The sequence below is a fragment of the Elephantulus edwardii genome, unplaced genomic scaffold (genome assembly GCF_000299155.1).
Source record: "Elephantulus edwardii isolate Elephantulus edwardi_28Jun2011 unplaced genomic scaffold, EleEdw1.0 scaffold00240, whole genome shotgun sequence".
Lineage (NCBI taxonomy): Eukaryota > Metazoa > Chordata > Mammalia > Macroscelidea > Macroscelididae > Elephantulus > Elephantulus edwardii.
Genome location: NW_006399990.1, coordinates 2,150,047 through 2,164,419, shown reverse-complemented (window position 1 = coordinate 2,164,419; position 14,373 = coordinate 2,150,047). Strand labels below are relative to the sequence as shown.

Genomic DNA, 14,373 nt, shown 5'->3' with positions numbered 1-14,373 from the left:
CCCAAGATGACTTCTGTAATTGGGTCACTTATTTTTAAACTAAAGATTGAAAAAATTATTTGCTTTGCTCTGCCTTCCTTCCCATACCTGAAAGAGGTGAGCTTCCTTGTGTCCCCTCAAAAGAATGTTCTTCTTTGATCAGAATTAGATAGCATGTCATGAGGAACTTAGAAGACATATTGCAACTCGCTCTCCAAGTCCCTTGCTCAAGTGCAACCCTAATGTTACAAGGCTCTATAAAACAGGTATTGAATAATAGACTACTTGTAACCTCTTGAGAGCTGTCACTTTAACAGTGGCAATATTACTTTGTGACTTCTCCAACTAGGGGAACATAGGTAATAATTTTCAAAAACATGTAATAGTGGTGAACTCTGGTGGCCTAGTGGCAAGAAGCTGCACTGCAATCCCAGAGGTGAGCTGTTTGAATACACCAGATGCTCTACTGGAGAAGGAGGGACAATCTCTTCCTGTACCAGTTAGATCCGATTTGATGGTACACACACACAAATAAGTTAAATATGCATATGTATATTGTAAAGCCATGAAAAAAAAAGAGGCTAATAAGCAGGATAAAATTTACTTCTGGAAAGTTGCATAACAAAAAGCCCATTAGAGAGCTTTCAAAATTAACAAGTCAGTTGCTGTTGATTATGTGGATTCTAAATTATGGCAACCCCATGAGTGTCACAGCAAGAGTGCATTGCACTGGTGGCCTAGTGGCAAGAAACTGCACTGCAATCCCAGAGGCGCACGGTTCGAATCCACCAGATGCTCTGCCGGAGGAGGCGCAATATCCTCCTGTACCAGTCAGATCTGATTTGACGGTACACACACACAAAAAAATAAAAAAATAAATAAATAAATAAAAGAGTGCATTGCATTGGGTTTTCATGGCTGTAAGCTCCCAGAAAGGAACTCTGGTTGTGTAGTGCGCATAGGCTATTGTGCTACAAACCTAAGGGTGGGCAGTTTGAACAAACCAGTTGCTCTGCAGGAAAAAGAGGAAAGCAATCTGCTTACCGAAGTCCACATCTAAAATTCTTAATAAGCCTTCAAAATTTTAAACTTTCTTTTAACAAGCTTATTTAAATAAGCTGAATATTACGCATCTAAATAAGTCTTATTTCGCCTAATAAGATTAACTGTAGTTAGAAATGTTACTAAATTTGTTCGGCAAACTTAAGTAGATGATGGATATGCAATGGATCTCTAAGAGAAATTAAGAACATTTTGGAGTTGGCATTATGAAAGATAATACCTCTCATGCTGCTGAGAGACATGTTATCAAACTAGTTAATGATATCATCTCATACAGATTTCTTCCATCATTCATCTTTGTCCTCTAGCTTAAGAATAAATTATAACTCAGCAAAGAGACAGTTCTGAAGACCAGAAACACATCATCAATCTTTCAACTCCCCAACCATCTAACATGTATTAAGCACAAATGGATAAAAACCATTCCTAGCCATAACAACAACAACAGCCCTCTAATATACCATGGTGTTTGACTTATCCTGTCAAAGTTGTAGCATCTCATGCTAAAAATGGTCTTAAGTCACTCTAACATCAAATTTCAAGGTAACACTTTTGGAGTTCTTAACAAATTGTAGGGGGGATGGAATTGTTCAATATGTAGCATGTATGTTCTGAGGCTCCATCTAACATACTCTGGACATGTTGTAAAGAGGGACAGGTCCTTAGAGAGGGACATCATGCTTGGGAGGTTGGAGGGAAAGCACAGGAGGGGAAGGCCCCCTATGAGGTGGATTGATTCAGTGACTGGGATAATCAGGATGGGAGTGTCAGAGACAGTACGATTGGCACAGGACAGAGCAGAGTTTAGGGCTGTTGTACGTAGGGTCGCTAAGAGTCGCAAGTGACTCGACAGTACAACAACAAATTGGGATCATAAAAAGACAGGTGTGTTTAGGAACTGAACATCTCATGGCCAGCTGTTTTAATAGAAATATGCAAGTAAAATGCATTTTGAACATATGAATCTCTAGTGTCAATTTTTTGCATTAGTTTCAAGCACTTTGCTATTTGTGTGTCAAAATGCAGAACATGCACAAGTAATGAGGCAACACAGTTACAAAATCCCTTATCTTCTCTGAAATCATTTTACTTATACCAAAAAAACTAAACCCAAAACTATAGAAAAGGGTGGATCTTTACTAGGTTCAGTGCAGCACAGCCAGGGTCCAGGTGCTCAGCTGCTCTGTTAAGAGTAGGGGTGGGCAAGGACTTGATTGGTGTTATTGGGTTAGTTTTTCTATAAGGACTGAGTAAATATGGTAAAAATTATGTGAGCTAGATTTCTCACCAGAGAAAGTTAACTAGAAAGTAACTAGAACTGTGAGACGCGAAACAAATTTTCTCTATAAATATTCACTGTCATTGCCAACTCAATGCTGAAAGGTTTCAAAAGCAATAAATCACATGTGATGTAATGCAGCCACTGGTGGATTCAAATCATTAGAGGCGCCACCAGAGCTCAAATATTGTCATCGAGTCAAGGAAGACTCTTAACAATCCTATAAGCAGATCTAAACCCTGTCTATCCTGTACCATTCACATCTCTAACATACTTGAGCCCATTGCTGCAGTCACTGTCACGCCATCTCACTGAGTCTTCCTCTTTCATTGACCTTTCCCAGCATTATGACCCTATCAAAGGAATATTCTTTTAGCAACAAAAGCTAAAAGACATTTTCACCATCCTTGGCTCTAAGGTACACTCTGCATCTCCTCCTCAACTTCTCTGTTTGGTTTTTTGGCAGTCCATGGGATATTCAGTACTTGTTCTGTATGCTGAGTCAAACCACCACATAACTGGCATTCTTGGGGCGGGGGGAGGGCGGTGTTCAGAGGCAGTAAATCACATGAGAGGCGACTGCCCGTCATTCTCCTGCAGAGCAGCTAGTGGATTTGATCTATGTACCTTTGTATTCGCAACAGAATTCCTTACCACTAAGCCACCATAGACCACAACTCCAGAGATTCTATTTTGGTGCCATAGTCTGTAGAGATCTGAGCTGCTAACCAAAAGGTCTTAACTCTTTAGTAGTTCAAATTCATTAGCCTGTTTAAGATGGTCCAACTTCTCCTGTACACTACAGACTCTGAAGACTTGCAGGCAAGTTAACAAGGGTCAGTTCCAACTTGACTAGAAAGACTTTACTGAAGGTGGGGGGAAAGGGTGGCCTAGTTCATAGGGAAATGTGTTGCTAATATAAAGGTCAAGCCTGATAGTTGGATCCTAGAGAGACATGGGTAGTCTCTTCTCGGGTTATTCACAGTGTTGGACCCCAATACAGCTATCCATGGGTTCCAACTCAATAGCAATGAGTTTCAGGGTACAGTTGAAAGATCAGTAAAATTTTCCATTAGAAAACAATTTTACTTGGAAATTGTTGCATTAATCAAAATCAACCTAGATCTGATCCTATCTTAACCCAAAATTCTAAGTAAATGACAAAATCAGAAACAAATTTTGTCCAAGGTGAAGAGGATCATAATCTAGGGAAAGATGACTCAAAAATAAAGCAGGAAATCAAAAGCCAGGATTTGTACTAATCTAAGTAGAAACTAACACATAAATTACCCTACACCTTTCTGGCTCCCCTAAAAGGTCTAAAAATGCTGACGTTGAGATCACCTGAAAATTACTTAGTACTACTACTCTGCATCCTTCAGAAGGCCCTAAACACAGTATGAGGCCCTAAACACAGTATGACAAAATGTTCTTTTAGTTGGTTTAAAAAACCCAAACAAAAAAAAATATATATAAACAACCCAAACAGTATAGGAAAAGGAAACTGGTAAATCCAATCAGAAAGTAGAATTAAAGAGAATGAAGACTATTTAATAAGTAGAATCTGCTTGTTGTGTACCATCAAGTCAGAAATGACTCACAGCTGACCCTTCAGCAAGTTTTCAGAGGCAATTACTCACACGGAGATTATTGTTCTCCAATGGAGCACTTGGTGGATTTGAATCACCTACCTTTGGAGTGACAGTGCAATGTCTTAGCACTTGGTCACCCAAGATCCCTTTCTAAGTGCTGAAAAGTACTGGAAATAGATAGTGGAGATGTTGCACAACCTTATGAAGGTAATTAATGTCAGTGAATTAAGTACGTACTTTAAAATGGCAACATTTATAAGATTATTTTTTTAGTCACAATTTAAAAAACCCAGTTGGCACAAATAGATACATAACATTTTCAATGTCAAGCAGGGAGTTCTGACGGCCTAGTGGTAAGGAGTCGTACTGCCAACCCAAAAAACATGGTTCCAATCTGTGGGAATAAGATGAGCAATCTCCTATGTGATTTGTTGTTGTTATATGCCTTTGAGTTGCCTGCGACTGATCGCAACCCTATCAGCTCTGAAGCCTGCCTTATCCTGAGCCAGTCTCACTGTGATTTCCTGGCTCTGAAACACACTGGAGGGTCAACTATAAGGTGATTTTGACTCTAAGGTACACAACAATACATCTCAAGCAGTAGGTTCACTGGTGTCCATTTTTATGACTGTTTTTTATCTCAATATATACAAGCTCTATTGTTTTGCATGTCATCTGATGTTACTAAGAGTGTGATTTGGAAAAACTAAAACAACAAAAGGGCAATTAGCAAAAAAAAAAGGGCAATTAGCTTGGAAATTCTGTCTTAATATTTAAGGAAAGAAGCAAATAAAAAGAAAACTAAGCATTCCCATGCCAGCAATGTTTTTATTATTATTCATGAACAGTCAAAAGACTTACAAGGCTTGTTATTATCACAATCATACATATGAAATGTTACTTATTGACATGGAGTGAAAAGGACCATTATATATATATTTTTAAAAAATACATACAACACACACATACGTATTCTCTCTCAAAGGTTCACCATACACTGCTACAAAAGCAGGCGGCATTAAGTTGCAAAAGTTCCAATATACATAACATCTTCAAACATCTCAAGCATAAAAACTGCACTGAAGTTCAAAAATAAAGTTTCTTTCTTTAAATATTTTGATCTGTGCTCAAGCAAAGCAATAATGACCACCAATGATTTTTATACTTAACATACTTTAAACAATCAACACAAAAGTTTCAACAGTTGCAAAAATCCTGAAAATGCAGAGGTTATGGGCATGAACAATATATTTGATCTCCCTTAGCCCCCCCCAAAAAAAGTCTACAGCAAATCTGTTTTACCTTTGCTCTCAAATATTTAAGACTCATAATTTATTATACTTAAACAGCAAGATAAGCCAGAACAAACAGAAATATAAACAAAAACATCATTACTTCATACAAGGCATCATTGCTCCTTAGTTTTAGATAAGTCTACTAGTGCAAGAGTATCATTTACCTGAAAGATATGTGTCAGAACTAAAGAGCATTTATACAAAACTATTTCCTGTTTTTTGGTTAAAAAGTGCAACACACTATACTATTCATTTTTAAAAAAAGAAAACACACATACACTAATGAAAGACTGTCTGTCTCCATCTCTTGTCGATGAGAAAAGGCCAGAGTGATTCTTTGATTCCAATCCGAAAGGGTGTCCGCTGACCAATGCCCATGGTCTCTAGTCGAGAGCAGTCAAGCTGAGCATTTTTTGGACGCTGAGCTCCTAAGACAGGACTGTCGGTAATCTTTAAATAAAAATGGGGGAGGAGGGATTAAAGTAAATGATGAGCCCCATTTTAAGGTTTTCTATTTTTGTCATATTTAGAGGAGGGAAAAAGACCTGCTATCAAGATCCTGACATCTTTTCTATTTATTTATAGATAACAATGTAGAAAAAAAGCAATATAAACTGCCACAATACAAGCCAAGTTCCCCTTGATTGGTACTAGAAATTAAGTGATGTACCATATCCAAAGCAGTAAAGAGAACTGTTATCAGTAATAAATACACTTGTCAAGATAGATATGACCCTTAAAAGATAGAGTTTTATCAATAGTGTGTACGTACAGGTCTCAAGTGGCTGCTGGGGAGGTTGAATGCATCTGCAATTGCACACGCCATTTCATACTTGGTCATCTGTTCATTGCCCGACCAGTGAAAAGTCCCCTTAACTGATGGATCCTAAGAATATGGACACACAAAAAATTAGTTTCAACTTTTTTGAGCTGAGTGGAAGAGTAGGTTTCACAAGAAAATTAATTACAGAAGTCCAGAAACTAAAATTCACTATGCTCATTTTCTGCAAAGCTCTGACCACGATACCCAAAATCAAATTCCTATATACAGTTCCAGCAAAACAGCAAAAACGAAATCCAGAAGTATTTTTAGGCTTGTTTTTTTCTTGTTGTGTACCATCAAATCAGATCTGACTGGTACAGGAAGAGCTTGCCCCTCCTTCTTCAGCAGAGCATCTGGTGGATTTGAACCGTGCACGTCTTCAGAATTACAGTCAAAATCTAGATGTATTTTTAAGGAACTGAGAGAGAGGGGAGAACCTCCAATTTAATTAGTAAGAATCTTAATAGAATTACAGATTTTTCTATCAACAGTCTAATTTTCCAATTATCCTAAGATTTGATTTTGGTGAAAATCAAGCCTTAACGGAGCCATTTTTCAAGATGAGCCAGTCATCAAATATTAGACTATTTTAAAATATTCTAATGGTATATTTAAAACAAAATAAATTTTTGCATATTAAATTATAGTCATACTATTTTTAATACTGAGCATAAATCAGGCTTTTTCTTTGTATGGGTATTACATTGAGCACCAACACTTTGAAATGTTTAAAACTATCTCATAGGTACATACCTCAAAAGAAAATTATTTTAAAGTAATGAATACAGTATTTTCTAATACTGATTAAGCATCTACCATCTATGTACTGAGTTCTAGTGGCCTACTGGGTATGGACTTGTGCTATTGACCCCAAGGCTGCTTCATGAGATTTAGTCTCTGAAAACTTATTGGAGGGTCAGCTTTGAGTTGGTTCATTCTCAGTGACAATGAGTAAGATCTGCACACTCCTTTTTCAGTCTCACAGGTTGGGTTTTTTAAAAAAAAAAAACAAAACTTGAACTTCCACTCAAACACCTCCCCCCAAGTATAGCTGTGAAAAGTGAAACATGAAAAATACAAAGAGGATTTTTATAAATATGACATTAGGTACTCTTGCTTTCAAAAACTCTCACCAGCATTCTCTTCTCTGCTAACTGACGACACACAGTGGCTACATCCTTGACATGAGTGGGAAACCTCTGCTGCCAGTGGTCCATGTTTGCTGACTTATTGCTGAACTGCACTTTATCAAACATAATAGTCACGGCACTTTCTTCCAGCTTTTCAACCTCTCCATATAGAACAGGAATTCTCAAAACAGCAGCTCCTGGATGAAAATAATGATACTATCTTAAAAGATACCAATTAAGTAAAAATAACCCTCTGCCCATTCTGAAACTGGGTTGTCTTATTCTTGTTGAGGTGCTAGAGTTTCCAAGAAATTTCAGATAGCAGTCGCAAAGATTTCCTTTTTAAGAGATCATAATGATCCTCTGCTGATTGTTATTTTCAATCTTCTTTGAAAAGACATTTCACCAAAGAAGACACAATAAGGAATAAACACATGAAGAAATGCTTAAGATCATAAGCTATTATTAGAGAAACAACAAATCAAAATAATAATGAAATATCTCACTCCAGCAAACAACAAATGCTGCTGAGGGTATAGTGACACTAGAACTCTCATATACTTTTGGCACAACTATAAGCTCTAAGTCAGAATCTATTTGACAGCGGTCGGTAAAAATTAGTAAAGAGATAAAAGGCACATATTAACACAGGGAAAGCCAATATACAATGTACAAGTCAATATCAGAGAAAGAAGACAGAGGTATGTTGTTATTTTTGTTGTGCCATCAAGTCAGAACTGACTCACAGCTGACCCTTCTGTGGGTTTTCAGATGCAGCTAAGTGCCTGGGAAGAGACTGCCCATCTTTCTCCTTTAAGTAGTTATTGGATTAGAACCACCTGCTTTTGGCTTGGCAGTGAAATTCCTTACCCAGTAGGTCACCAAAGCTCCCTACAGAGAAGTATACAATAATGAAAATCAGAATTGTAAGGAAAAAGTGGGAAAAGCAATTTATTTTTGGTATTGAAATTAATGTAACTCAACAAAACATGTACAAACAATTGTATAAAAAGTTAATTTGTAAACCTTCATTCAAATCACAAAAATGGAAAAAGAATTTACAATGTTTTCTAATAGAAAAAAGGTAAAACTAATCATGAAAACTAAAGTGATCTTTAATTTTAGCATGGATTAAAAAAATAAAAGGCAATTTGTGACATTTGTAACAATTAGGAAATTGATTATATATCTGATTGTAGCATTATATTCTTCCTGAATGTGAGAAATGCATTACAATTACACAGAAAAAAGTTTTTTCTTCTTGGAAAAGGTTAAATATTTTGGGGCAAAATCTAATTCAACCAGATCAGTCAAAAACTACCTAACAAAATACGGCAAAACATTAATAACTGGTTAATCTATGTGAGGAAAGCTCTGGTGGCCTAGTGGTAGGAATCTGCCCAGCAATCCTGAAGGCATACGGTTCATGTTCTGCGGGATAAACACGGGCAATCTCCTTCCTTGGGATTACTGCCTCTGAAAACCCACTGGAGGGTCAGTTCTGACTCAATGGTACACAACAACAAATCTTTGTCAAGATTATGTGGGAAGGGAAGTTACCTGACCATCCTTTTAAATGAAGGATTTTTTTGAGATATTTCGAATTTATTTAAGGCTCTCCTGAAGGATTTGTTATAATAGTCTTTGGATCCCATTGCTGAGTCACCCTCAACTCATGCTGACCTCATGTACCAGAGTTGACTTGCTTCCTTAGTTTGTTAAATTTGGGGAGTTTTCTTGCAGCAATCTCTATGGTAGCAGATTATCAAGCTTTTCCTCTGCTATTCTACTGGATAAATCCACACTGATCATTTGGTAGTTGTAAATGAGCACAAACTTTTTGTACTAACCATAGTCTTTGTAGGAAGAGACTGTCAATCTTTCTCACATGGGTGGATCTGAACTATCAACTTTCCATTAACAGATAGATACTTTACTCACTAGGCTCCCTATTCTTTCAGTGACTCTTACCTAGATTTTCAACTGAAAAAAATCTACATTTTAAAAATGAACTTGAAAAAAAAAATTTAACTTCGCAGGCAAGTGGATACAGGTATCTTTAAAGATAATCCCTAAAGGACAAAAATCTAAATGTCCACTACTGTAGAAATCCAGGGAGTTCTAATGCATAGTCTGCTCCACTGCTAACTAAAGGCTTTGGATATCCATTGGTTGGAATTGTTAATTGCTCCACAGAAGAAAGGCAGTTTCCTTCCATTTAAAATTACAGCCTTGGAAACCTGATGGAGGACTGCTGCCTGATGGAGGAAACGACTCAGGAGTGGTGAATGGGTGAGGGGATTTTGTTTTGGTGGTATTTCTCGGGGTGTAATCAGTCGAAGGCCATAGTTTGTGCAGGGGATCTATGTAGTATTATGCAACAATTACAATATCCCAGAGATGGCAACACATGTAGTGAAATGTCAAGATGTGCAAAGGAAAAAAAAAAAAAAGATTATGAAATAAATTTTAAGAAACAAAAAACTCAAGGTGACCCAAGTGTGTCAGAGTAGAACTGTGCTCCACTGGGTTTTTAACAGGTGGCATTCCATGAAGCACTGCCAAGACTTTTTCTGAGGTACCTCTTGGTAGACTTGAATCAAACCTCCAAACTTCCAGTAACCGTTTATATTACTAAGACACTTCTACAAAACAACACATTAAAAAAAAAAAAAAGTAAAAATACCACACACAAAATGCTTCCACAAATAAGTAAATTTGGTCTTTATCTCCTTGTGATAGCAAAGATGACTTTGACTTTTCAAGTACCTGTGAATGTAAATGCATTTACTGGCAGCACAATGATTTGTTAAAGGTTCAGCTGCTAACTACAAGATCGCTGGTGGGTCAAACTCATCAGCTCCAACTAAGATCTGTTAACTATTCCCATAAAGATTACACCCTAGCAGACCCTAGGGAGCAATTTTATTCTCTCATAAATTTACTATGAATTAGAAATTAGCTGACAAGTATATACAAATACACACAGAGGGAGAAAAGATCAATGTAACAGATTATCCAAAACTACGGAAAATTATATTGGCCTGTATTTTTTTTGTTTTCTTTTTTATTCCTTGTGTACTGTCGAATCTGATCCGCCTGGCACAGGGGGGGAGATTGCCCCTCTTTCTCCAGCAGAGCATCTGGTGGATTCGAACTGCGAGCCTTCAGGATTGCAGGCATCTTCAGGATTACTATGCAGTAGGTCTGTATTTTTTTTTTTTTATAAAATCCAACTATAAAAAACAACAAGCCAACTCCCACCAAATACTTGTTTTCTATTATCAAAAATGTTTTACACTGTTACTAGAAAGCCTGAAAGAACTTAGAAGGTAGTTGTCCTTTCCTTCTTTACTGTTGTATTCTCCAATTTCTCTGCAACAAACTCTGTTGAGTAATTTTTTAATCATCGCATGTCTATATATCTCCTCCACCAAAAGAGATTCTTAAGCAATAATCAAGATAAAAAGATTTATGTCTTACCTAAATTATTCTGCAAGACAGCCTTTTCTCCTTCTAATTTTGTTTTGCCATATAAATTTAAGGGATTTGCTATGTCTTCCTCTCTGTAAGGTGGATTTGTCCCATCAAATACATAATCTGAGCTAATGTAGATTAAAAATGCTCCAACTGCAGCTACAAAGAGACAAAATGAAATAGAAACCAATTACTATTTGAAGACATTTTAAAAGGTTTAGTCTGCATTCAATATATCTAGACCTATTAAAAAACATCTATAAAACCTTAATGCTTAAAAACTCTGTGATCACTTAATATTTAATGACATTTTTATAAAGTCATTATTACCTGCTTCCTTTGCTAAATTCCCAGAAGCTTCCACATTAAGTTGAGAAGCAGCATCTGGTTGATTTTCCACAACATCTGGCCTTCGCTCTGCTGCACAGTGTACTACGACATGGGGCTGCAAGTTGAGAATTAATGCTTTTTAACACAATTAAGGAATAAAACACTTAACTACCGCCTTCCTAGAGTAAATTAATTTAGAGGAAAACGTCCATTAAAACAATATTCCCTCAACTAAGGAATATATAATTTCTTTTACAGTGGTCAAGCTTCTTGAAATATAGAAACTGGTCCTAAAAAGGAAAGAAAAATTTACTAATTCTTATCAATAAAATTCTTTCTATTCTATAATCAACTTTTGCCTCAAACTTAGAGGAATCAAAAAATCACTATCATTGATTTAATCAACAATGGCCCAGACATTTAAAAAATATGCAGTAAAGGGAGAGACACTACCTGCATATTAAAATTATAAATTCTCTTTTGACTAGTCAAATAAAGAAAATCAACTACCCATAAAATTGTCTTCCCACTTATGCATTTTCTATGCCATCTATATGACAGGCCCTGGAACTAAGAACAAGGATTTTATTAAATGTAGAAAATACAGACTCCAGAAGCTCATCATTTGCATGTCTTAGTTGTTGATAACGTCAACTCTGAAGGACTTAGAGAGTGATAAGGAACCTTGACTGCCTTTTGGGAAGGTCTGAAAGTCAATCTGGGACCTTTGAAATAAATAAATAATAAATAAATACAGTGTGTCTTTCAATTCTGAGAATCTGCCTTTCCATCCCAGATATACTAAATCAGAATATATACTTTAATAAGATCTTCAGATGATTCTTATAAATTTTATTTATTAGGTATACTTACTCATTATAACCTTAAGTACAACAGAACAAATCCTGCCCAATCCTCACAATCATAGATTTTATAGCTATACACACACAGAGACACTGAGAATTTTATTAAAATGTAGATCCCAAGTCATCGTATCTAGGGTAGAGGATCATATCTTTGTTGAGGATCAAACCAGAATGAACTGATTTAAAGTCTTATTGCAGAAGGTCCTCTGCAGAGACACGGACCTTGCTTGCCAAAATACTTAAGCAACTGTCAAGACTTGAGGTGAACATAGATGAAAACAGCAAGTACACTTATATCCCAAACTCTCTCCTTAGCAATGCCTCAAGAATTATGGTCCAAGAATTGTTTTCAAATTTGAATGTGGATAATTTGGAGTGCTTCCTAGTCCCAAGCAGTTTTACTAATTTAAAATCTTTGGCAGTGAGGTCTGAGAAGTTCCTCAAGTGATTCTGATACCAAGGCTCCTTAGAAAGCACTTAGAACAAGCACTCTTTGATTAAGAATCAGGAGCTAAACTTTTCTATGTCAAATTGTGTGATCATAGTCAACAAGTTACTTAAGCTCTGTGAGCCTATTTCTCCTTAGCTCTAACATGTAAACGATAATACCTAAATATGTTGGGTTGTAGTAAGGCTGACAGAAAATTCAAGAAGTATTTACACAAAAAGTGGTACTTAGAAAGTAATGAGCTTTTCAATAAAACGCTTATTTTGGTAATTTTTATAACTCTATCTCAACCCAATTGTGTAAAAAATTGCATAAATTAGTATCCTGCCATTCTAAAAAGTATGCCATATATATAGTCCCTGCTTAGGAGCAGAAAACTTTTAAACACAGCCAACTGTTTGATAGCCAGAATATTTTTTGTACCGTGCAGACAATTCTTAACATAACCCAAATATATGTAAAAAAGACTAAACCACACCTGGAAATCATGAATAATGTGATGAACTGCATCAGAATCCAAGAGATTAATCTGTTCAAATTTTGGTCTTGCTCTTCTAAAACCACATCCAACAGCATGCCAGTTATTCTGCTGAAATTCTTTGTATACAGCTCTGCCAAGAAGGCCAGTGGCACCAGTAATCAGAACCCGCCTGCTGGGGATGTTAACTTCCTCCTAAAAGGTGAAAAGAAGGCATGCAATGATTTACTTTGAAAATTAATTAGTCATCATCACAGTTTACTAAATGCCTGGAGTTTAAATAGTGCATTCATGTTCCGTATATCATGTTTATTAAGTTAGAAGATAGCTGAAGGAAATACCTAGTCAAACATCTAGATTTTATATCAATAATTTAAAATTCTAGTATTTATGATCTGTGATGTCTCAAAGCACATTTGTCTTTTATAGTGCCAATTATGTAACACCCTGTCCTTTCTAACCAAAAGTTGACATTTCTTATTTTTGGAAATCAATTCCAAATTTTTTTCTACAATTCTAAAAATTTATCAAATTTTGAAGGACCCAAGACAAGAGAATTAGTAAACATTTCACAGGAATTTAGAGAAAATTAAATCTGGTCCTTAAAGGCCTCACAATTCTAAGTTTAACCAACTAGCAAACAATCAGTTAACTCTAAATTTACCAATAAAGAAGAGGTAAAAGCAAGTATCAAAGGTAAAGAGTTTAAAACCAACCAAGCAATAAACATGTTTTGTATGTACTGTTACTATGAAAAAGAAAACAAAAATATTCTATATTGCCTAATTATTCTATTCCAAAGGATATATATAAATAAGGTAGAAAGAACTTCTTTTTCCTCTCTGTATATAATTGTCTCTAGAGACTTTACCAGCACCTTCTGTCACCAGTACAGAAGCTAAAAAAAGATTTTATCATTTGGATTGCAGGTTTATTGGTAGTTGGCAAGTAAAACACATTCACTGAAAAATTCTAAATGAAAATAGCTATCCTAATTTCTTAGTTTCTCTATAAACAGAATTTTATAAAAAGCTTTTTCAAGTACATGGGGGTTTACATTAGCTTTTTTTTTTTTTAAAAAGTAATTCTTCTAAAAATTACTTGGGACTGTTTCCAGAAATTACTTCAATTGCACAAAAGCAAAGTACAAGATTATCCAAACACGTCAAAGAACTCAAAAGAAAAATAGCTGTCTTGCTAGTCTAAACCACAATAAAGTCTTAAATTTTTGAGTAAAATAGATCATACATAAATTAAGTTACTCTGAACATATTTGTCACTCCAGTGCACAGAATTCAACAAGTCTAGTAGACTAGATGCTTGAAAAATTAACCACATGTAAGTAAATGCCATTACCATTCTTCTTATTAACTCAAGAGAGGACAAGTTATATTGGTTAACAGGAAACACATGGCTCTTTCAATACAGTCCAACAAAATAGTCTAGGAACATGATTCTACTTTAACACACTTACATTAACCTACCAGAAGTCCAGGCTGGGTTTAGAAGGGGTCATGGTACTAGAGATATTGTAGCTGATGTTAGATGGATCTTAGCTGAAAGCAGGGAATACCAGAGGAATGTCTGTGTTTCATTGATTATGCAAAGGCAATT

The 14,373-nt window shown here is 35.9% G+C and overlaps 1 protein-coding gene across 2 annotated transcripts in view; it reads right to left on the bottom strand.

Annotated features, from left to right (window-relative positions):
* Positions 1-5,188: 5,188 nt before the first annotated feature.
* The window catches only part of MAT2B (methionine adenosyltransferase II, beta), a 16,953-nt gene continuing 7,768 nt past the window's right edge, over positions 5,189-14,373 (bottom strand). For both annotated transcript variants that reach the window (XM_006898923.1, XM_006898922.1), the window contains exons 2-7: positions 12,760-12,954; positions 10,968-11,082; positions 10,644-10,796; positions 7,164-7,357; positions 5,980-6,093; positions 5,189-5,657 (exon numbers count right to left, since the gene is read on the bottom strand). In XM_006898923.1, coding sequence (XP_006898985.1) covers positions 5,487-5,657; positions 5,980-6,093; positions 7,164-7,357; positions 10,644-10,796; positions 10,968-11,082; positions 12,760-12,954 — 942 coding nt within the window. In that variant the 3' untranslated portion in view covers positions 5,189-5,486. The remainder of the gene's footprint in view (positions 5,658-5,979; positions 6,094-7,163; positions 7,358-10,643; positions 10,797-10,967; positions 11,083-12,759; positions 12,955-14,373) is intronic.